Source organism: Macrobrachium rosenbergii, chromosome 5, assembly GCF_040412425.1.
Source record: "Macrobrachium rosenbergii isolate ZJJX-2024 chromosome 5, ASM4041242v1, whole genome shotgun sequence".
Classification (NCBI taxonomy): Eukaryota; Metazoa; Arthropoda; class Malacostraca; order Decapoda; family Palaemonidae; genus Macrobrachium; species Macrobrachium rosenbergii.
The window spans coordinates 46,291,270-46,315,444 of record NC_089745.1 but is presented as its reverse complement, the minus strand read 5'-3'; the positions used below and the strand labels follow the sequence as shown (position 1 = coordinate 46,315,444).

The 24,175-nt window shown below is 43.5% G+C and overlaps 1 protein-coding gene across 3 annotated transcripts in view; it reads right to left on the bottom strand.

Annotated features, from left to right (window-relative positions):
• Positions 1–24,175, bottom strand: part of LOC136838740 (golgin subfamily A member 1-like) — a 111,576-nt gene that overhangs the window by 29,325 nt on the left and 58,076 nt on the right. For all 3 annotated transcript variants that reach the window (XR_010853102.1, XM_067104192.1, XM_067104193.1), the window contains exons 7-10: positions 19,498–19,627; positions 19,187–19,318; positions 15,945–16,166; positions 2,945–3,493 (exon numbers count right to left, since the gene is read on the bottom strand). Coding sequence is in view for 2 of the 3 variants with exons in the window: in XM_067104192.1 (XP_066960293.1) it covers positions 2,945–3,493; positions 15,945–16,166; positions 19,187–19,318; positions 19,498–19,627 (1,033 nt within the window). In the remaining variant the exon portion in view is untranslated. The remainder of the gene's footprint in view (positions 1–2,944; positions 3,494–15,944; positions 16,167–19,186; positions 19,319–19,497; positions 19,628–24,175) is intronic.

The window sequence follows — 24,175 nt, the reverse complement described above, 5'->3', positions numbered from 1 at the left end:
GGGCTCCGCCTCTGGAGAGACCTCTTCCTCGCGAAAAGGGTCTAGAGGAGGAAGATCTCCCACGAAAGGGCTTCTGTCTCTTCGGGGGAAGTCCTTGCGAAGACGTAGAAGGGACACTAGGACGTCTGGAAGACTGAGCAAGGAGATCCTGAGTAGCCTTCTCCTTAAGGCTGGAGGCGAGATCCTTGACAAGCGGCTGGGGGAAGAGATGGCTAGAGAGAGGGGCAAAAAGTAACTCAGCCCTCTGAACAGGAGAAACCGACTTGGCAGCGAAATTGCAGTACAAAGCCCTCTTCTTTAGGAGGGTTGTACCAAAATGTGAAGCCAGTTCATCAGCGCCATCCCTGACGGCCTTGTCCATGCAAGACAGTACACTGGACAGCTCCCCCAGAGAAATAGAATCCGGACTACGAGTCCTTAAGTCCAAGGCCCCCAAGCACCAGTCCAGAAAGTTAAAAACCTCCATAGACTTGAAAAGGCCTTTCAGATGGTGGTCGGTCTCAGAAAGAGTCCAAGACACCTTCGCCGAAGAAAGAAGAGACCTCCTTGAAGCATCAACGAGGCTCGCAAAATCACCTTGAGAGGAAGAAGGAACTCTTGAGCCAATTTCCTCTCCCCGTCTCATACCACATTCCAGCTTTCCCACACAATCTAGACGGGGTAGAGCGAAGGAAGATTTTCCTTGAGACTTCCTATCTTCCATCCAAGCATTGACTCTCTTGAGAGCTTTTCTAGTAGCCAGAGAAGTCTTCATTTGTAGGAAGCCGGGCGATTTCCTCACCTTCGAAGAAGCTAACTGCGAAGGAGGGAAAGAGGAGCAGAAGGCTGAAATTTATCAGGAAAAAGTTCCTTAAGCATGCTAGCCAAAACCCGGTAGTCGGAGAAAGACGAAAGAGGGGCTGCTCTTGTTCTGCAGAGTCCGACTCCTGAGACAAATCAGCCTCTTCGACAGGAGCGACAGGAGAGTCTTCCGGGCTAGAGGGGAGACAAAGACCTTTGGGTCCAATTCGGCCCAGAGACCTCTTCTCGTGGGAAGAAGCAGCAGAAAAATCCGGAACAACTCGTACAGGAGCGTCCTGCCGAGCGTCCTGACGAGCGTCCTGCTTCACAAGCAGCCGAGCGTCCTGTCTCACAAGCTGCCGAGCGTCCTGACGAGAGTCCTGACGAGCGACCCGCCGAGCTTCTTGACGAGAGTCCTGAAGAGCGTCGTGCAGAGATCGGGAATAACGAGAAGCGTCCTGGGAGCGTCCTGCGAACGTCAAAACGAGCGAAGCAGGAGGAGAGTCAAGAAGAGCGTCTTGGCGCGAACTTACTAGCGGCAAGCCTAGCTGCAAGAGGAGCGTCCTGATCAACCAGCGGCGTCGTCACGACGGGGCAAGGAGAGCTGATGATCCGCCAGAACGATGAGGGCGACTACGAGAAACCGCAGGGGAGAGAGACGAACGAAGAGAAGGAGAGGAGACCTCTTAGATCTTTTAACTGGCAGCGACAAATCCTTGCGGCGCCCACGAGGCTCCTTCTCCTTAGCAGCGAGAAGGGAAGCTGACTGCCGCTGCATATCTTGGATAAGACGCTTGAAGGAGAGGAAGCCCTCTCAGGAGAAGGGCTGCTCTTATGAGAAGAAGAGGGGAAGGAGACGTCCTCCTCCTTCTACCAAGGGCGACAGGGGCTCTCTTCTTGGTGCGGCTGGGACGTTCAGCAACGTCCTCCTCCGAAGAAATCCTGGTCCTCTTCTGCGGCAAATCTCAGCAGCCAGTCGGGAGAAGATTCCAAAGCACGAGAAAGAGGAGAAGAAGCGTCCTCTTCAACGCGCTCCTCTTGAAAGGACGAGTCCAACTGAGAACGTGACCCCTTAAGTGGAGAGGGCGCCTCGGAGGACGAGAAGCAATCATAGGATCCGTGCGAGCACGATCCTTGGCAGCCTGGGAGACGTCAACAAGGCCTGCCGAAGGGACGCCAGATCGGTGGGGTCCCGTAACCCTCTTGCGGCTTTCGACATGCCCATTCCCTAAGTCCTGGGAGTTCGGCAGAGGTCTAGGCCTAGAGGCATTATAGGGCCGATCTGACGCCCCCTCCACAACACTGGGGGGATCACTACACTTCACTGCACTTTCGATCGCCAACACCTTAGACTCCAAAGTGCGAATGGAGTTCAAAATCTGTGCAAGGGCATTACCTTCCATAGACGCAATCACAGGGTTAGAAGGCGACTCTACAGGGAAAGGAGAAGCATTAGTAGGGTTAACAGGAGATAAATTAATACCCTGACTCCCACCTACCGACACACTCCTGGAGGAAGACCTCCTTACACGATCACGCTCTAGCTTGCGAACGTAAGAATCGTAAGCCTTCCAATCAGAATCAGGCAACGATTCACACTCCTTGCAGCGATCATCCAACATACAGACATGCCCTCTACATCTCATGCATACTGTGTGAGGGTCTACCGAAGCTTTCGGTAGCCTCACCTTACACTCCTTCACAACACACACCCTGAAACTAGCAGAACTAGATCCAGACATCTTGTTCAAGGAAAAGCCAAAACCAAAATCAAAACAGTCCAAAGAAGCGTATGCCTATCCACAAAGCCAAAGTCAAAAAACCAAAAGACAATCAGAATACTTAGTGGAAAAGTTTACGAAATCCAACGGCAGAGGTATTGACAACAGGTGTTGACAATACCGGCGACAGAGAAAATCTGAATAGAAAATGGGAATGGTTCCTGATGCCCGCCTCCCAGCGGCGGGAATGGGTACTAACCACCTGGCCCATCTGCGTGTGCCGTAAGTTTTTGAATTTCTGTCGGTCCCTTTCGGAGAATACAGCTATATATATATCTGTCAGGTAAGTGTCATGAACAAAAAAAAAATTATACCATGAAAATGACGGCAGTACCAGTACTATATATTTACTTTACAATTATTAAATAGGAAACTGAACAAACCTGTTTCTTTTCACTGAGTTCATCCTCAAGAACTTTCATTGCTGCCCGCAATGTCTTGACCGTGTCAGACTCTTCAATTTTGTGCTGCAAATCCTCTTCGTTGCTTTTTAGCTGTAAGTTAAGTTGCTCACAATCACACACCAGCTGATTTACTCTTGCCTCCAGATTGGAAATCTGATTTGATTTTTCCTGAGACTCCTCTTTAAGGTCTTTGACACAATTTTCAGAGCAAGTGAGTTTTTCATGATATTCATCTAAATTCAAGGATAATCTGTTCTTCTCACTGCTTACAGTGTCTAATTTGGACTGAATTTCTAGCTTTGCTTTCTCTAGCATTTCAGCATTAGTTCTTTCTTTATGTACGGTGTCTTGGAGGGATTTATTCTCACTATGAGCAGCTTGTAAATCACTTTTCACTTTCAAAATGTCTGCTTTCTTAGCAGCTAGCTCAGACTCTTGATTTTTACATTTCAACTCAAGGGACTCTAAAATTTCCTCTTTATTTCTGAGCTTCTCTGAAGACACCTGATACTTTTCCTCTTCCACTTTCTGAAAAATAATTAGAAATAAATTACTATACATGATGAGCAAAGGGGTTGTGATTTACTAAACAAAATCTAATATCTTTACACAGAATAAAACCTTGAGGCCTGTCCTACTAGAGTTAGGTGTGTTAAATCAGTGGCCTTGTTATTTAATAACAACTCAAATTTACCACTTATACTGTGAGGCATACTGTACAGGGCACTATGCTCTCAAAACATTATCATCATTATACAGTAATTCCATATTTAAAGTGCCTCAACATCCCCTAGTTAATTTAAATATTCATAAAATGAAAGAGGAGGCTAAAAAAAAGGATTTTGACAAAGGAAAAATCTATTTCTGGGGAGAGACCTGTGTCACCCGGTGAAATAACCTTTCAGCACTAATTTCTAGGTAAAGCTATTGCTAAATATACCAGAGAAAAGCTAAAAAGCTAAGCCGGAGTTACTACCCCCGGTGCGAGCTCCATGATATGGAGTCGTGTATGAGAAAGGGTGAGATTGTCACAATCACAGGCCTCCGCCTGTAAACATTCCCAATGTCAAAAGTCCCCCGAGTGAGGTGCCGTTACAAACCCCCGCACCACTCGCGGACTGTAAACAAACCGGCGTCACCCACATTCCACATTAGCACCCCACACTGGAATGGTATTTTACCAGGGGGGGGAAGAAGGAATCATGGGGGTCACCGGGTGACAGGTCTCTCCCAGAAATAGATTTTCCTTTGTCAAAATCCTTTTTCTGGGTTTTCCGACCTGTGTCACCCAGTGAAATAATAACAGAGAAATCAAAATACCATCCTGAAACAAAGGGAGACTTGTAGAGGAAAGTAATAAAACTAAATTTCCACAAGAGTTTTTAATTATCCCAGTAGCAAGATGTGGTATTAAGATATAATAATGATATAATAAAAATATACTTAGTTTTAATACAATATTAAGGGTACATAAATACAAAATCATATTAGATTAAAGAGTACATAAAAGTGCAAATTTAGGTACTAATCATATGCTTAAAACTAAGGTGGGGAAACTATGTCCCACAAGATAATACATGTAACATTTAAATTAACAAATAGACAGGACAAAACTATGACATGGTCAGGAGAAAGGCTGTGAAGCATGCCTGACCTGGAGATGACCTAAGGGGAATAAATGAGGCAGGTAGGAGGGAGGAGAGTGACTGAGTACAAAGAAGAATTAAATAGAGGGGGGAACTATGTTCCCTGCCGCCACTGTAGTGAATTTCAGAGCTTCTAGTGATTTCAGGTAGTGGCGTTTAAAAACTACGGGAGACTTCCACCCCGTGTATTTTGAAAGATCCTCGAAATTCATATAATGAAAATAGTTAGTGGAGGTGGCCACTGCTCTAATGTCATGTACTTTTGGGACTGAATCTGGGTTTGCATGTTTAATGAAATACAGGATCTGTTGCCTAATGGCTTTCAAAGAAATGGTTCCTCCCCCTTCCCTTACAAATAGAGGCCCAGAAGTTATGTGTGAGGTCCTGTCTAAATAGGCTTTCAGGGTAAAGACTGGGCATAAAGACAGGTCCTGTGGGAGGGGATGACCTTCCAGGAGACCACCTATCTCGAGGATCTTCATTTTTAGCTAGGAACTTAGGGTGAGGAGCTAGCAACACTTCACCTGATGGAAGGAAATCAACATGATTGGGTTCTCTAGACAAGGCAGACAGTTCAGAAATTCTAGCACCTGAAGCTAAACTAATCAAAAATAAGGTCTTCCTCAATAAGTTAGTGAAAGAGCAATTATGATTATCTATTTCTGAGGCTAACTTAAGAACATCATTTAAGAACCAGGAAACCGAATGTGGGCGGGTTACTGGTCTCAAACGAGCACAGGCTTTAGGGATAGACGAAAAATAAGAGTCTGTTAAGTTAAAAATATCTTTTTCAAAGCTGATTTTGCTGTAGTAATGGTACTTGAGGCCAGACCTTTCTCAAATAATGACCTAAAAAATGAAATAGCTAAATTAGTGGTCATTACAGTAGCTTCAGATTCTTTTAAGAAGAGTGCTAATTTCTTAACTGCTGAGTCATATTGTCTAAGAGTGGATTCCCTTTTATCTGATTGTAGGAACAAAGTGTTAATAGGATCAATATTAGCATCCCTTTGAGCTGCAAACTTCATGAAATCCACAAAGCCAGGGCATTCTGAATTCTTGAGGAAGCTGACACAGTCTGAGTTTGTACTATTTGCGTCAGTTTCGGGTTGGGAATTTGCAAACACTGAAGCTTCAGCTCTAGAAGAAGTGGGAACCAGTTGCTCTTCGGCCAGTTGGGAGCTACTAGGGCTATCTGACCCTTGAATGTCCTGAGCTTGTGAAGGACTTTCAGTAACAGGTTTACTGGAGGGAAGAGGTAGATCCTTTTCCACTTGTTCCAATCTATGGACATTGCATCTGTGGAGTGAGCTAGAGGGTCCAGGTTGGGAGCAACATAACAAGGTAGTTTGTGGTTGCATTCTGTTGCAAAGAGATCTACTTGAGACCGGAACTTGATTGCAAATCCATTTGAATGAAGTTTTGTCCAGGGACCATTCCGGCTCCAGCGGAGTTGTCCTGGATAGGGAGTCTGCAATGACATTCGGACCCCTGCAAGGTGGGTAGCAGACAGATGCCACTGGTGTTTGTTTGCTAGAGAGAATATTGCTATCATAACCTGGTTGATCCGACTCGACTTGGAACCTCCCCTGTTTATACAGTGTACTACTACTGCGCTGTCCAGGACCAATCTTATATGAATCCGATTGTTCGGACGCAGTTTCTTCAGGGTTAGAAAGACTGCCATGGCTTCCAGAACACTGATATGAAACTGGCGGAACATGGTAGACCAAGTCCCCTGTACCTTCTTGTGTTGGGAGTATCCTCCCCATCCGCTTAGGGAAGCGTCAGTGTGAATCACTAGAGATGGCGGAGGAAACTGAAGGGGCACTGATTTCGACAAGCTCTTGACGGTCGTCCAAGGCCGGAGTCTCTTCTTCAAAATCGGTGGAATCAGAGATACTTTGTCTCTGAACCTGACATTGGCTCGACTCCATACCATACCCTGTTTATGTCTTTCAGTTTGGATTTCAAAAGAAGATCCGTTACTGAAGCAAACTGAAGAGAACCTAAGACTCTTTCTTGGAGTACGACGGGAAGCTTTCTTGTTCTTGAGAAACTGTCTGGTTGCTTTCGCTATTTCTCTCCGTTTGGCCGGCGGAAGAGATAGTCGGTGTGCACACAGGTCCCATTGGATTCCTAACCACTGAAAGCGACTCTCCGGCACTAGGCGGGATTTCTCCTTGTTTATCTGAAAGCCCAGTAATTCCAGAAAGCCGATTACTATGGCTGTTGCTTTCCGGCATTCGTTGACGCTGGAAGCCCAAACAATCCAATCGTCTAGGTATGCGGCTAGCATGATCCCCTGAGACCGGAGTTGCTGAACTACCGTATCTGCCAGTTTGGTGAAGATTCTGGGAGCTATATTGAGACCGAATGGCATGACCCTGAATGAGTATGCTTGATTTCCTAGTCTGAACCCCAGATAAGGAGAGAACCTTCTCGCAATCGGGACGTGATAATAGGCGTCTGAAAGATCTATAGAGGTGGTTAAAGCTCCACGGGGCAATAGGGTCCGAACCTGCGAGATTGTAAGCATTTGAAACTTGTCGCATTGAATGTAGGAATTTAGACGAGGCAAGTCTAGAATTACTCTTCGCTGACTGGAACCTTTCTTTGGAACACTGAACAGTCTGCCCTGAAATTTCAGATGTCTCGCTTTCTTTATTGCCCTCTTTAATAATAGATCTTTCACAAAGTCCTTCAGAGCCTTGGAGGGTGATTGATGGAACCTGACTGGGGGGGAGGACTTCTGCACCAACTCCACCCCAGTCCCTTGGAGACTATGCTCTGGGCCCAGGGACTGAAGCTCCACTGGTCCCGAAAATGGTATAACCTCCCGCCTACCTGAGATATCTCACTGTGCGGGAGAGGGCCTGCCTCCTCTGGATCCTCTGCCTCCCCTTCCTCTGGAGGAGGAGCGGGATGTTCCTCTACCTCGGAAGTACCCTCTAGCTCTCGTTCCCTTTGCATTTTGGATAGACCGAAATGCCCCCTGGCTTTCATAAGAAGCGTTATAAGCTGGGGAGGAGACGTATGAAGGGGCAGCGAGAGGTTGATGGGCTGGTTGGACCAGCACATACTGAGGTTGAGGTTGATGTTGGGAGGTTGAAGGATGACCAGGGACGGGGACCTGGACAGCCTGCAATACAGTCTGAGTCGGGAGCCGTTTGAACTTTTTGAACTTTTTCCCTGGCTTGGGATGAGTTCCAGCGGGCTCAGACTGCTTCCTCTTAGAGGATAAACCCCAACGGGAGCGGAGACTCTGGTTGGCGCTAGTTGCCTCGGCTAAGACTGCATCAACCTCTTCCTGGGGGAAGAGGTTAGCTCCCCAGGTGGAGCTTTTTATGAGCCTGTTAGGCTCATGACGGATGGAAGCTGCCGAAAAGATGTGTTTCCGGCAGTTCAACCGGGCCTTGACGAAGTCATACAGGTCCTGTTGAAAACTCCCCAAGAGAGATTTCGTCAGTACCTGGAATAGCGGATCTTCACTATATACAACTGACGTTGCCTCTGCCAAAGTCAGAGAGTTTAAGGACCTACTGAGTCTGTCCTTAGACTCAGCTTCAGCCTTCAGGAGCGACTCCGGGATTCTAAGGAGTTGCTCGCTGAAGAGGTTAGAGGCGCAGTCAGGGTCCAGCCGAGTAACCGTGAAGGTATCCGGAGCCCCTGCCCAATACTGAGAATCTCCGGGTAAGACAAGAGAGGTGGGATCTGTCTCCCGGAGATGAGGAACTGGTTTACCCTCTACACAAGCTTGGTTGGTGAGGGAGGCCCAGAGAGAACATTGTGAACGCACCTTTTGCCGGAGTGAGCTTAGTGTTCTCCGCCTGCCACTCCGACAAAGTCCGTAGTAGGGCCGACTGGGCCTGGTCCCTCGGGAAGATGACAGTTTCCTTGGGGACCTTATCGGACCGAACCCATGCCTCCTCAGTGAGCCTGGCATAACCTGCGTAAGGTGATTTCAGGTTGGGAGGGAAGAATTCCAATTCTTCCAGCCTGCGAGTGCCAAGGCCCTCGATAGTGAGGGTACCCTCATGCTGGGGGGCAAAGAGGGTCAGGCGCCAGGGGTTTCCTTTATCAAAAGGAGGCAGGCTGGAAGTGTCCGGGACGGAGAAGGGTTTGTAGGCCGCTCCGCCACTCATGAACCCGGAGATTAGAGTCCTTTGCGACTTAACCTCCTCTGACAACGAGAGCACTGAAGCGTTTGATGAAGACACCTGACTTGAGAGTTGCGACAGCTTGTCGTCAACCCTTTTGTCAAACTGCTTCATAAGAAGCTCTGCAAACACTTCCGCATCAAAGGAAGGAGGGGTGGGGGCCTCCTTACTATGTTTGGCTTGTGCTCCCTTCCCAGAAGTAGAGGCCTTGCTCGTAGACGGCACGGGGCTAGGGGGCCGTGACGTCTTCGAGGGAACCTCGGAGCGGACTTTCTGGGATTTTAAGGTCTTTTTCTTTACAGTTTTGACCTTAGGGACGGTAGACCTTGCACCGTCCATAAGGCAAGAGGATTTCACAAATCCTCGGAAGGAAGAAGCAGTAGAAGAAGGAGAACTGAAAAGAAGGTCACCTGCCTCACTTACCCCCTTACCTGTCTGCAAGTCCAGGTCCACATTCATAGGCTCAAGGTCGAGGTTAAGGGCCGCAACATCCTCGGCGACAACTCCGCATGCGGCGACTTCTTCCTGGGAGGGCTGCATCATCTCCCGGATCCCGGCGATCAAGGGGGCGGCTATCTCGTCCGCAACCGAAGCCGAGATCCAGGCGCCGGGGAAGAGAACGTTGCAAACGTCCTTGGACAGGATGTAGGGCTTCCCTGCCCCGACGTTCCTCCCGAAGCCGCTGACCCAGGTCTTAAGGGTCGACAAGGAAGAGTCCCGAGAACTGCGGTCAATCTGGAAGGGGGAGAAAGTCAGGTGACTGAGCCTCCTAAAGGGAGAATATGTTATAATTATCCATAAAAGACAAAAACTGAGGGTGAATGTGAATCGGAAGTGGAAAACTAACTTACCGACTCATCCAGAACCTGTTCATAGAGGGCGTAGCACACCTCACAACCATCAGGGTGCCAGACAGTCAGGTCCCCCACGTGGACTGCACAACCGGAGTGGGACCTGCACACTTCATGCCCGCTGGCTTGATTCAGCACAGCGGTGCACCCCTGCTCCTGACAACGCACCATCTGTAAGTTGACCGGTATATGAGTATGCTAATAGGGCTGCCGGAGTAGAATGCCGGAGCAGTGTCTTAGTATAATAGTTATCCAAGTAGGTCCCGCCGGAGCTAACCGGGGGAATAAGGGGCTACTGGGACGTACAAGATTAACTACCTAGAGGGACCACCGGAGTTAATCCGGAGCAACGGGGAAGGTCCCAAAAGGACAGTTAATCTACAAAATAATAAATAATAAATATTAAATATATATATATATATATATATATATATATATATATATATATATATATATATATATATATATATATATATATATATATATATATATATATATATATATAAAAGCAATATCCAGATAGGTCCCCGCCGGAGTGAACTGGGAGGTTAAGGGCCTACTGGAACATGCAAGATAACCTAAAGGGACTGCGGAGTTAATCCGGAGAGACGGAAAGGTCCCAAAAGGGTGGTGTATAAACATAACATAATATATAATATATATATATAAAATGAATAAACATATCTGCAACTAGGGAAAGGTTAACTATAAAAGTGGATATTTCCGCTTGGAGCCGGGGGGAGTCCTGTACTTCAATATGGTGACGGCGGAGGAGGTGTAGTGAGCACCGTCCGACCAAACACCATACCCACCGGAGTGGAAGGCGACAAGAACATCCGACCACCTAGCAGAGAAAACACAAAGATAGCTAGTCGGCGGAGAGTAGATACTGGGAACTATAGGTGTTCTAAGTGAAAAGAACAAATATAAATGTCATAGCGTGTGAACGACGGAAGACAGTCAGGTGGGAAACACTAACTGGCAACCTAAACACAAATTCTCTCCACCCGAGATATTGTTCTAAGAATGACACTCGGTTGGGAAAAAATGCGTACTGACACTAGGAGGGGAGGGGGGGGTGGTATAGGCCATGAGTGAAGGATCCAGGGTAGCGACCAGGGGGTGGGTAAGCACCCACCGGGCGCCATGAGATCCATCCTTCTCCCTGCGATCGGACGAACATGTATGAACGATACTGAGAGAGAAGATGACGGGGAACACTCAAGGCCAAAAGCAAAGAAAGGAATGGGAAACAGGGGTGTGGTAGCACCCCCCGTCCCCAACTGTGGTCTCGAAGGGTGTGACCAGGTAAGGTCGGGACCGTAACGAGAGAACAGACCAATCAATGCAGAGGAAGGGGATATAAGGCTATGGCGAAAGGAACAGGAAAAAACTCTCGGGCCTTGGTAAGTTAACATATAATATGAAAGTGAACCAAGGGTGGGAGAGGGGGGGGGGAGGAAGGAGTAATGGGGTAGGAGAGGGGGTAAACATGAAGATGGAGAATAACCCGAAGATGTGGTTTGGATGAAGGTAGGCTACGCGAGAAACCCTCGCTATTCCAGCTTAACCTTATTTAGGACTGTAGAGTCTAAACGGAAAGGCCGAAACAGGGAGAGGGAGAAGCGCAAGCCCAACTCACTAACCAAACGCCACATAAAGGGGACTCCAACTATGAACCCTCCTACACACCAAACCTTCTCTCCTAGCAAGGAAGAGATCACCAAAGCAGCAACCTAGGCTAACCTAACACAGCCAGTGGCTGAGGGAGGAAGCCCAGGGGAGGTATCTACTCCACTAGCCTAAAGTTAACCTATCCTAGGCAAAAATAATAATGATCTAACTAATCATAAGAACATATGTAGAAGGGAAGACCAAGCCCAACGCGATATGAGCGCGGAGGGAAAATGGCCGACCTTCCAGATATAAAAATACAAGATATAATCCGCAAATATCAAAGACATCCGTGCGCTAGGCTTAAAATAAGCTAGATAAGCATAATTGTACCATCTCAAATAAAATATCCAAGCACTGGAGGAAGTGAAGGTCCAAATTATAACATGTATAATAATTGATAAATAGCGGATAGGTCCGAGGGGGAAAACTCGTAGCCTAAACGACAAGGACCAAAACTTCTCCAGAGAAGGATCAAACAATAATATAAAAAACCCAATTGAATATATATATAATAAGCAAAAGGGTACAACACAATAATATAAAAAACCCAATTGAATATATATATATAATAAGCAAAAGGGTACAACAAAAGAAAAGGAAGGGGAACGAAGCCCCGACATAATTCCCGCACCGACTGAAGGTCACATGGGGTCGGGAGAAGGGGATGAGACGGGCAAATAAATCCCTCTAATTATTAAACTAGAGGGAAATAAGGAGCCTCAACCGCCTAAAATAAAATACAGAGATGGTACTCAACCTAGGTGAAGAATCCAAGGAGGATGCCATAGTGAAACGATCAAATAAAGCGCACAGACGAACAGCACAACAACAGCGGACGCGTGCTAAAAGTGGAATGATGGGTGACGCCGGTTTGTTTACAGTCCGCGAGTGGTGCGGGGGTTTGTAACGGCACCTCACTTGGGGGGGACTTTTGACATTGGGAATGTTTACAGGGCGGAGGCCTGTGATTGTGACAATCTCACCCTTTCTCATACACGACTCCATATCATGGAGCTCGCACCAGGGGTAGTAACTCCGGCTTAGCTTTTTAGCTTTTCTCTGGTATATTTAGCAATAGCTTTACCTAGAAATAAGTGCTGAAAGGTTATTTCACCGGGTGACACAGGTCGGAAAACCCAGAAACATACTATTCACATATTTAAAAGCATTGTGCTTTATCAATGCTTGTAGTAGTCTCTTAGTTATCTAGATGTTCACATGAATTTTGTTTATAATCCACTCTGGATAAGGACAATGCAGTTTGGAAGAAAGGGAAAACTTTTAAATACAACAGTAAAATTAGTAAATCACTTAAATACAGAAGAGTGAAAAACACAAAAAGAATAGCATAAATATTAGAGACAAAGATGTGAAGAAATGCTGTGAGTGAATAAAACCTTTCCTCGATAAAGAATAAAGTGAAGTCACACCTCTGTTACATAACCTTTCTTTTAATTTAAAGGGTCTAACCTGTCCATTTCAATGATTTGCTTTTAAAATACTTGACCATGATAATGACTAGTGACAAGTGTTAATGACAAAGACAAGAAAACCTTTTGGTTCAACTACTTAATAATTACTGCACAGAATGTGTACTTCCAGATGGCTAAGAGTCAAGGAGAGAGAGAAGTTATTTTCTTATAATGTTCACAATATGGTACATTTCAAAAGTTTTTTATAATGTTTAAAATGCATTTCAAAAGTTTTGTTATAGCGTTTAAAATACACTTAAGTTTCGTTATAATCTTTAAATTACTTGTTGAAGTTTTGTTATAATCTTTAAATTACTTGTCAGAAGTAAATCATTTAATTCCTATATACTGTACTCTCAAGTAAATAAAGTTCTTTAGGAATGTTTTCTGCAATCATCTTGTTTCCTGCTCATTGTTAACTACCAGGGTTGGGTGCTTTACTTACTGCCTTTACAAGCAATAACAGCTTACACGCAGCATGCCTTATTCACTCTGGCTTTTTTCATATGAAGGTATGGTCATGCAATAACAATACTGTGCAGTATTATTCCAAATCCTTTATAGAACAGTTTTGCAAAACTACACTGGAAAAAAAAAGATTTACATCATAATACTGAATATACTTTATGGCATATGATTCTGGTAAATTTCAGAGCCCCATGACTGACCGACATATGAAATAATTCATAATGCTAGACTTACCTAGTTACCTCATTCTTATAATCCAAATACATACAAATCTTTTCTGCTGCTACACTGTGGTTAAGCAAGCTTGAAATACCGATACAAAATGATTCACAAAATGGTTTTATATGATTGCAAAAACTCTCCAAGAAATTTAGCCAGTCAGCAATACCTAACATTGAATCTGCATTGCCTTCAACCTCACTGAAGACTCTGGAGTCACCCTAGTCAAATTGTCTGACTTTATGCTGAAACTTTATATGGAATTTGAAAATACTGCAATACTGTGAATGCAAATAAATTACCCACAAAGAATCTGTCTCAAAACTTAACCAAAAGGACTAAGAAGTCAAAGTCAGAATGCATCTGACCTGATGTTGTAATAACACTTCAAAAATTTTAACACAATACCACAAATTCAAGCAAATTTATTGTGAAAATATTTAAAATCTGTGGTCATACAGACAAAGGAACGGACAGGCAGGCTTACAAACAGAAAGACAGACAAGTGGTTGCTACAGGACTCCTATAAGCTTTGCCTGGCCATAACTATAATCATCCCTTCCATACTATATACAAGTACACAATCCTTTATCCAAAATCCTAAAAACCGAAAAGCTCTAAAAACTGAAAACATTTTGTGGAGTAGAGTGTAAATTCATAAGGTTGGTGGTTTGGCATGCTAATGGCTGACCTGAGTCATTTGGGTGTGTGCTGCTACTCAAATTATTTTTCTTATGAAATCCCAAGAATTGACCTTAGAAAATCCCAAGCTTAACAAAAAAATCCCAAGATAATAAAATAATTGTACATCTGCCAAGTCTTAGAGTCCTGAATAATCTCTCTCTCTCTCAGGAAAAGATACTGCTAATTTGAGTCTCTTTAACCAATGGGTATTAGCACATATGCACACTGTTTGTGTGTGTTCATAATGTTTTAAAGATTTGTAGTACATGTAACACATCTTTGGAAGACATACAACATACATAAATTTTGTTGTTAGTTGCGTGGGCTATAAAGGGTGACCTGCAGGTAAACAGAAATGGATTAACATTCCCCAAGAAATTAAAGAGATTTCCCCGAGAAATTAAAGAGATTTCCCCGAGAAATTAAAGAGATGAACTCTCTCTCTCTCTCTCTCTCTCTCTCTCTCTCTCTCTCTCTCTCTCTCTCTCTCTCTCTCTCTCTCTCTCTTTTAGTCTTTAATTTTAGTCTTTAACCGATAAATATTACCACATATGCACACACTGTGTGTTCATAATGTGTTTTAAAAAATGTGTGGTACAGGTAATACATCTTTGGAAGACAAAAAAAAAAAAAAAAAAAAAAAAAAAAAAAAAAAAAATTCTGTAGTTCAGTTGCGTGGACTATAATGAATGTGACCTGCAGGTAAACAGAAATGGATTAACATTCCTCAAGAGATTAAATAGATGAATTTTGTTTTGAAGGTATGTCAACGCAGCATTAGTAAATATCTTCTAAAGCAAAAAAAATTCTTTTGTTGCTGAAGCATCACTGAACTAACAATTTTGCACTCAAAGTAATGAGAAAGAATTCATTCTATTCTTTATGTAATTAGTAAAATACATACACTATTAAAACTACATACTATATTCAAACACACACTTACGTCACATTTGTCGGCCTCTTTCTCAGACAGAATACAGCTAAAACCTGACTGGCTGGTTGGTTGCCATGGAGAGCTGTTAGCCAATGACAGTCCTCTACTCCTGTTCTACTTATAAACATATGAAGTGGATGGCACTAAGTTTGAACATTGCCATTATATTGATGATTTGACTGCTGATGGCAATAATTACTCAATAATTTGCTTTATTTAATTACAGTAAGTATTTCTTCATGAAAACAAGATTTTAACAATAATTTTAACTTAAAATATAGTGGTATGAAAAATCCCACAGTCTGTCGTAGTGATGCATCATCACTTGTGAATCCTGTTCTCAGACAGTCCTCAGATGTACGACTGCAAACTGATGACGACGTTAGTGACAACAAAGAACAACCCTCTCCACGATAGATATGATGAAATGTATTTTATAGTCTTACTTATCAATAAAATTCACAAGTTGAATTACAGTTATTCTGATTGTGCATATATTTTTGTTTTTTACATAATGTGTTTGTTAAAAATAAAATGTGTCGGTGAACATATGGTCTTAATTGTCTCACTATATTATTGATGATCTTAATCATGTCACATTCATTCAACAGTATACAGTGTTAATATAAATAATAATAAACTATAATGAATAAATAACTAATATGAAAAAACATGAAAAAAGGAAAAAATATGTATTTGCTACAGTAGTGATGTTTGATTATGCTCCTGACCCCACAGTTTCGAAATCTGAAAAATTCCAAAAACTGAAACACATCTGGCCACAAGGATTTCGGATAAAGGATTGCGTACCTGTAGTGGCTTTCAAATAAAATGTAAAATTACCAAAAAGCCATTTTATTGTACTCACTAATCTTTCTTGCAGTGCTGAAATCTCTTGATCTTTTTCTTTAGTGGTGTTGTTCAGTTGCCACTGCAAAGACTCTATATCTTCTTTCTGATGAGCAATTTCTGTGGAGAGAGTTTTTTCAGCATCTGCCTTTTCACCCTCAAGAGAAGAACATTTATCCTTCAAGGCACTCATTTCGGTTTGGAGATTACTATTTTGTTCTTCTGCTGCTTTAAGATCTGCCTGAAATTGTTAAAACTGCAATAAATATTTACCCTAACACATATTCAATTCTCTTCAAAGTATGGCAATAGTACCAACACAAACTACAGCTTACTGAAGAACAGAATTCAGTATCATTTTCTCATTAACAGTACTGTTCAAATGAAATGTAAAAAAAAATCTATAATTTCATTTACAAAATACATTTCTTGCTCTACAACAGAACAACTGAATGACTTCAATAAAAAAAGATGCAAAATTTAAATAATTTCTCCTTTCTTAATGCTACTTTATTAATGCCTTGAAGTTTGAGACCTTTCCCTTCTCTGAAGGGAGTCCTAAGCTTACCTATTGCGCAATCAATCCAAAGCCTCTGCTGTTATGGAAATGTGCCAATCAGAGGGACTTAAAGAAAAGCCATTTCACATTGGAGGTTTGCATTTACCAACCTTAAAAGTTGTCTCAAATTTTATGGGTTCCTACTCATGATGAATCTATTAATATGGAGGTTACTGTGCCTAGCTTTTGAGTTGTATGCATCTGATTAGAGAACTTGAACATGGTTAAAGTTATTGATAACTTGATAAGACTTTATCACTCTTGGATTATTTTTCATATAATCTCTGTGCAGTTTTAATTTGTATGATATTACTATTAGCGGTGTTACAAAGGGACCACTTAGTTATATTAGAAGACGCTTAAAGGCTTCACCAAAAGGATTTGTTCTGTCAAAACCAAAAATCTATACAAAGGCTTCACCAAAAGGATTTGTTCTATCAAAACCAGAAATCTATACAAATCAACTGTAGGTGAAAAAATGCTGCAAAGTACCTTTATTACTTTCTAAGGTTCTTCACAAAACATGCTGTAAGTAGAACCATCCAAAAGGGTTTGTATGATATGCCACAAAATAATGTTACTCAACATGAATTAAGATGTTACTGATAGGTGCAGACAGCTGTGTGTTTGGCAATGTTCATGGTAAAAGAGAAAGGAAGACCCAATCTTCTTGTCATTGCACTTATAAGACCATAACAGTGAGGTCAACTGTATAATTATGAAAAGAAACAAACAGGTGGACAAGTTGGACCCAAGCAATTTCGACCATGAGGACAGGGTACTGTCTACATGTCATCAACTGGAAAGGCACAAGGTACAAATTCCGGTTTCTGACAATGGCCAGGGTAAAGGAACATAAGCTGAAGGCATATACAACTTCCTCACCTACTTCACAAGAGCAATTGTCAGCAGAGTAACCAATTTCAGTTTTAAGATCCTAGATTAAAGCTTGCTTCAAGGTTCTGAGAAAGATCCTTGAGAGACTCTTGGTTCAGAACTACCTTTTGACAGCTTTGCACAAAATGGCCAACTCTATCTGATGATTCCTCCCTAGTTCATCTGCAGGATCTGGGATCATTCTTTCTTGTTGGAACTGCCAAATCTCCTCCAGCCTAGCAGATCTGAATTTTAGTTTCATTGAAGAATGCATGTTATTTTGTTATACTAAACAAAAAGTGAACTGGTAGTTGCATCAAAAGTTCAATAAACTCTAGAAGGACTTATATTTCAAGTGATGGGGTCTTGTAATCACAAGAGAAAAGATTCCAAAGGATTATTATTTTGCTGATTGGATAAAACAGTTTTTCAGCAAAAATATTCCTTTACAAAAACACAATAAGGCAATACAAGAGGACACCATAAGTCCTCCAACATCTGGTAATTTCGGAAATGCTGTTTCTTTGAGAGATCTCCTGCATTGGTGGTAATGCAAAAATGCAATGAAACTGATTGTCAACAACACTGTGACTAATGTAACTTTATTTCCATGCTGTCTTCAGTGGAAATATGTGGGGAAATAAACACTTTCAGTTGTCTAACTATTATCCTTCCATCTGCTGGATCATAAAAAACTTTATCTATGCTAGTGTTGCAGTCATAAGTTGGACATTGTTGTCAATGGTGTGGGCTCCCACTACATCCATGAATGCATATGAAAACAGCTTCCTCAATTTCATAAATGCACTGAGCACCATTGAAGCTGTACTAACTTCTTGATTCTATACTGTATAATTAAATAAGTAAACGCTTTTATAAGCTAGCCACAGGTACAGTAGGTTTTTTGGGTAGCCTAGCAGTAGCATAAACTGGGCACTACTCCTTTTTCCACACTTTGGATGTATTTGCACCCCTTTCTTGGATGTATTAGTGCAAATGATCAAGGGATTGCTATGTACAGTATGATTTTAATCTAAATTTATCCATTGCACAACTGTAATTGTTATGGATCCCATTAATGGTTTCTTGTAATAATGACAAAAGTTAATACTTGAATAATTTGGCATTTCAATCATTAGTCAACTTCATGATCTATAGGTCACAAAATGAAATAGAATTTAAAATTAATGTTCTAAACAGGATAGATGTAATGATGATCAGACAGAATCTGTCGATCAACCCTGCACATACATATTTTTCATGGCACTGTACAGGCAGACCCCGGTTATCGGCGGGGTTCTGTTTCTGATGGTGTGATGATAACCGAAAATCGCTGCTCGATTTTCGGGCTTATCGGCGCCGAAAAGTGCCTATTTTTGGTTATTGGCGCCTCTGTTAGGTATGTATTGGTGCCAATACCCAATTATCGGCACCGGTAAGTGGGAATCAGTGATTTTCAGCGCCGAAAATTGCCGATTTTCGTCGCTAGACAAGCCCCATAAAACCAGATCGCTGTTAACCAAGCCCGCCATTAACCAAGGACTGCCTGTATATGGATTAGCCTCCATTTAAGTGCAGTAACAAAACTATTCTTTTACCTTTATGATCATGATAATTATGCAGACTAGAAAACTAGCCAAATTTTAAAAGAAAATTCCATGGTTAATTTCATACAACAAAAATAAAACCAGTCACTCTGAGTTAGTTAGTTAGTTAGTTATAAATGATTTGTTTAACCAGACCTCTGAACTCTTTTAGGGTTCTTCTCGGGCTGGGAGCTCTGAGTTAGAAAATACATAGAAAATACATACATGCATTAGCCTTACCTGATCCTCCGCTGTTTTCAAATTGAGATTGTGAATTTGATTCTCTAAAGAAGTGATTTTCTCACTCCAAGATGATTTTATATTATTCAACTGCTGGCGACTTTCTTCCATCCGATGTTCCATCACTTCTCTCTGATGGGTAAAGCAGTTGAAAATTAATAAAATGATTTTTTAATGAGCAAAGAGGTATACTATACAAAATAAATGACAGATTAACTGATACTGGCCATGAATGTGAACAACAACCTAAACTTTGCAGATTAACAAACAAATCCTTGTATTGTATTATGCAAAGCACTATACTTATTTACCTCTTTCATTAGGGCCTGAACTTTATCTGTCTCTTGTAAGGTAGCTTGGGAATGTCTCTGTTCAAGTGTTGCTATACGTTCCTGCAAGTGTCGAACCTCTTCCCCCTTGCTATCCTCTAAAGAAGTGTACCTGATGATTGCAAACACAAAAAAATGGTTTAAGGAAAAGTAAAATGCACTTTCACTGGTGAAACATGTTAAGAAATATGATATTTTTATGATAAAATAAAGTTTTGTACATACTTACCCGGCAGATATATACTTAGCTATAGTCTCCGACGTTCCCGACAGAAATTCAAATTTCGCGGCACACGCGACAGGTAGGTCAGGTGATCTACCATACCCGCCGCTGGGTGGCGGGAATAGGAACCATTCCCGTTTTCATGTCAGATTTTCTCTTCCACCTGTCTCCTGAGGGGAGGCTGGGCGGGCCATTAATCGTATATATCTGCCGGGTAAGTATGTACAAAACTTTATTTTATCATAAAAATATCATTTTTGTACATGCAACTTACCCGTCAGATATATACTTAGCTGATTGGCACCCTTGGAGGAGGGCAAGAGACAGCTAAGAACTAAAAAAAACGGGAAAACAACATATGTTGTAGGAATAAACAAAAACCATGGTTCTTACCTGATTGGGCAGAAGACTTCATGGATACTGTCTATGAGTCTGCATGCCTCAAGAGCTTCAGCGAGGAAGTGACCTAAGACTGACAGCCCTTCTGGATCATATCAATGGGGAAAAACCCACTTACATGACAGAGCCTGTTATGGATCGTGTCAATGGGGATTAACCCACTTACAAGACAGAGCCCTCTACCTGAATCATATCAATGGGGCTATCCTCTTACATGACAGAGCTAGGTAATAAAAATACAAGGAGCTAACAACCAAACCGACCACCTGACCAAGCCTAACCTTGTTAGTAATACGAGATGAAAAAGAGAGAGAGACCTTCAACACTCTTTTTCAACCGACCATAAAAAACACAACAAACAAAAAAAAATAACACTAAATTAAATAGGATTAGCTTCAGCTCCTTGACCCAGCACCGAATCCGCGGATACGTAAGCTCCTAGAGAGAAGCACTTCTCATATGTCACACGAACATCTCTCAAATAATGAGAAGCAAACACTGAGTTACATCTCCAGTATGTAGAGTCCACAATAGACTGGAGGGACCAAGACTTGTGGAAAGCTAGAGAAGTAGCTATGGCTCTCACCTCATGAGCATTAACTCTTAGGAGCTGAAAATGTTCGTCTTTACATGAAAGATGAGCCTCTTTGATAATATCCTTAATGAAGAAAGCCTGGGCATTCTTGGAAATTGCTCTTGAAGGATCCTTGACAGAGCACCAAAGACTTTCGGTGTTACCTCTGAGCTGTTTCTTTCTCTCCAAATAATGTTTAAGACTTCTTACTGGACATAGTGTGTGTTCCAGCTCCTGTCCTGAAAGATCGGAGAGTCCTTTGACCTCAAAACTCCTAGGCCAAGGTTTTGAAGGGTTCTCATTCTTTGCTAAGAAGAGAGGCTGAAAGGAGCAGATTGCAGAGTCCTTCTTAAAGCCTACAGAACCTTCCAAAGCTTGTAATTCGCTCACTCTTTTGGCAGAAGCAAGAGCGAAAAGAAACAGCGATTTCCTGGTTAAATCCCTGAAAGAGGCAGATCGAGGAGGCTCAAACTTGTTTGACATTAAGAACTTTAGGACCACGTCCAAATTCCAGCTGGGAGGTCTAGGGGACTTATTTTTAGAAGTTTCAAAAGACCTTATAAGGTCGTGAAAGGTCTTTATTATCCGAGATGTTCAGACCTCTGTGTCTAAAGACTGAAGACAGCATGCTCCTATACCCCTTTATGGTGGAAACCGCCAGGTTACATTGCTCCTAAGGTATAGAAGGAAATCCGCAATCTCCATTACAGAGGTACTGGAAGAGGAAACTTTCTTAGATCGGCACCATCTCCTAAAGACTTCCCACTTCGACTGGTAGAGGCGCAAGGTAGAAGATCTTCTGGCTCTGGCGATAGCCCTCGCAGCCTTGTGCGAAAATCCCTTCGCTCTAACCAGTCCTTCGACAGTCTGAAGGCAGTTAGGTTTAGAGCGGGAAGGTTCTTGTGATATCTGTCGAAGTGGGGCTGTTTGAGAAGATCGCTCCTGAGAGGGAGCGACCTGGGAAAGTCTATCATCCATTCCAGTACCTCTGTGAACCAGTCTCTGGATGGCCAAAAGGGAGCGATCAGGGTGAGCTTGGTGCCCTTTGACGAAACGAACTTCCTTATTACTTCCCCTATTATCTTGAACGGGGGAAAAGCGTAGCCGTCTAGACCGTCCCAATCTAGGAGAAGGCCGTCTATAGCTACTGCTCTGGGGTCCGAGATTGGTGAGCAGTAGTTCTCCAACCTCTTGTTCCAATGGGTTGCGAAGAGGTCTATATGAGGTCTCCCCCACAGGAACCACAGCCTTTCGCAAACCTCCTGATGAAGGGACCATTCCGTGGGAAGAACTTGGTCTTTCCTGCTGAGAAGATCCGCTCTCACATTCCTTTCTCCCTGAACAAATCTGGTGAGGAGAACGATGTTTCTCTCCCCCGCCCACAACAGAAGGTTCCTTGCTGCAAGGTACAGGGAGAAGGAATGTGTCCCTCCTTGCTTCCTGATATAAGCCAGGGCTGTGGTGTTGTCGGAATTGACTAGAACTACTGATCCCTTGACCAGAAGTTCGAATCTGGCAAGAGCTAGATGAATGGCTACCAGCTCTTTCATGTTGATGTGCCAGGCCCTCTGATCCGTGTCCCAGGTGCCTGACACTTCTTCCGAGCCTAGTGTCGCTCCCCAACCCGACTCCGACGCGTCTGAGAACAACACTAGGCGAGGGCTCGGCGGTTGTAGAGGAATTCCTAGACTCAGCTTCTTTGGGTCTAACCACCACCGGAGATGTTCCTTTACTTGAGATGATATGTGGAAGGAATCCGACAAGTCTTGGGACTTCCGATCCCAAGATTCTTTCAGGAAGAACTGTAGAGGTCTGAGGTGAAGCCTTCCCAGAGAAACGAACTGTTCCAGCGAGGAAATGGTCCCCAGCAGACTCATCCATTCCCTCGCCGAACAACTATCTTTCTCTAGAAAGTCTGTCACCTTTTGAAGGCAGCGTTCCTTCTTTCCAGGGAGGGAAACGCTCGAAAACCCCGAGAATCCATCCGAATCCCCAGGTAGACAATTTCCTGCTGAGGAATCATCTGAGACTTCTCGAGGTTTACAAGAAGTCCTAGTGATTGGACCAGGTTTAAAGTCCGAGAAAGGTCCTCCAGACAACGGTTCTTCGAACTGGACCGAATTAGCCAGTCGTCGAGATACAAGGAAATCCTCACCCCCTCCAAGTGCAACCAGTGAGCTACATTCCTGAGAATGGTCGTGAACACTTGGGGAGCTGTGGAGAGTCCGAAGCACAGAGCCCTGAACTGAAAGGTTCTGCCGTCTACCATGAACCTTAGGAACTTCCTGGAGGAGGGATGGATGGGAACGTGGAAGTAAGCATCCTGAAGGTCCAGGGATACCATCCAATCTCCTTGCCGAAGAGACGACAGAACTGAAGACGTCGTCTCCATAGAGAACTTCTTCTTTACGACCCAAAGAGTTCAGGAGCTCACGTCCAAGACCGGTCTCCACCCTCCCGAGGATTTTGGCACAAGAAAAAGACGGTTGTAAAATCCCGGGGAGTGAAGATCTTGCACCGGTTCTATGGCAGACTTTTCTAGCATTTGTTCGACGGCTAGAAGAAGGGCTTGCCTCCGCACAGGATCCTTGTATCTCGCCGATAACTCCCTCGGAGTTGATGTCAAGGGAGGTTTCGAAAAGAAGGGAATGAGGTACCCCTTCCTCAAAACAGAGAGGGACCAATCGTCCGCCCCCTTCTGTGCCCAGGCTTCGGCGAACTTGAGAAGTCTGGCACCTACTGGAGTCTGGAGGACTTGATTTTCACTTGGACTTCCTGGAAGGGAGTCCTGAAGGCCTGGATCTTCTCTCAGGTCTACGCCTCCTAATAGACCTGGATCCACGAAAGGGCTCCTGAAAGGGGGGCTTATCCTTCTTAACAATAGGAGCAGCAGGTCTCATCCTCTTCGACGACTGAGCCAGCAGGTCCTGAGAAGCCTTCTCAGACAAAGAACGAGAGACTTCCTTCACAGTCTCTTGTGGGAAAAGATGGCTAGATAGAGGAGCGTACAAGAGGGAAGACCTCTGGGAAGGAGAGACCGATTTGGAGAGGAAAGCACTGAATACTGACCTCTTCTTAAGCAGGCCAGTGCCGAACAGGGAAGCGATCTCCATCGAGCCGTCCTTCACAGCTTTGTCCAGGCAAGACAACACACTGCTGAGGTCCTCCATACTGACTGAATCCTCCTCAAGACTTCTCTTGGCTAAGGCCCCAAGAGACCAGTCCATGAAGTTGAACACTTCCAGCACACGGAAAAGGCCCTTGAGGAAATGGTCCAGTTCACAAAGTCCCCAAGAAGCCTTGGCCGAATTAAGGGAGAGCCTTCTGGAAGAATCCACCAGCAAAGAAAAGTCTGAGCCAGCAGAAGAGGGGAGAGCTAACCCCATTGGCTCCTAGTCTCGTACCACATTCCCGCTCTTCCCGAAAGCCTAGAGGGAGGCAAGGAGAAGACAGTCTTGCCTGCA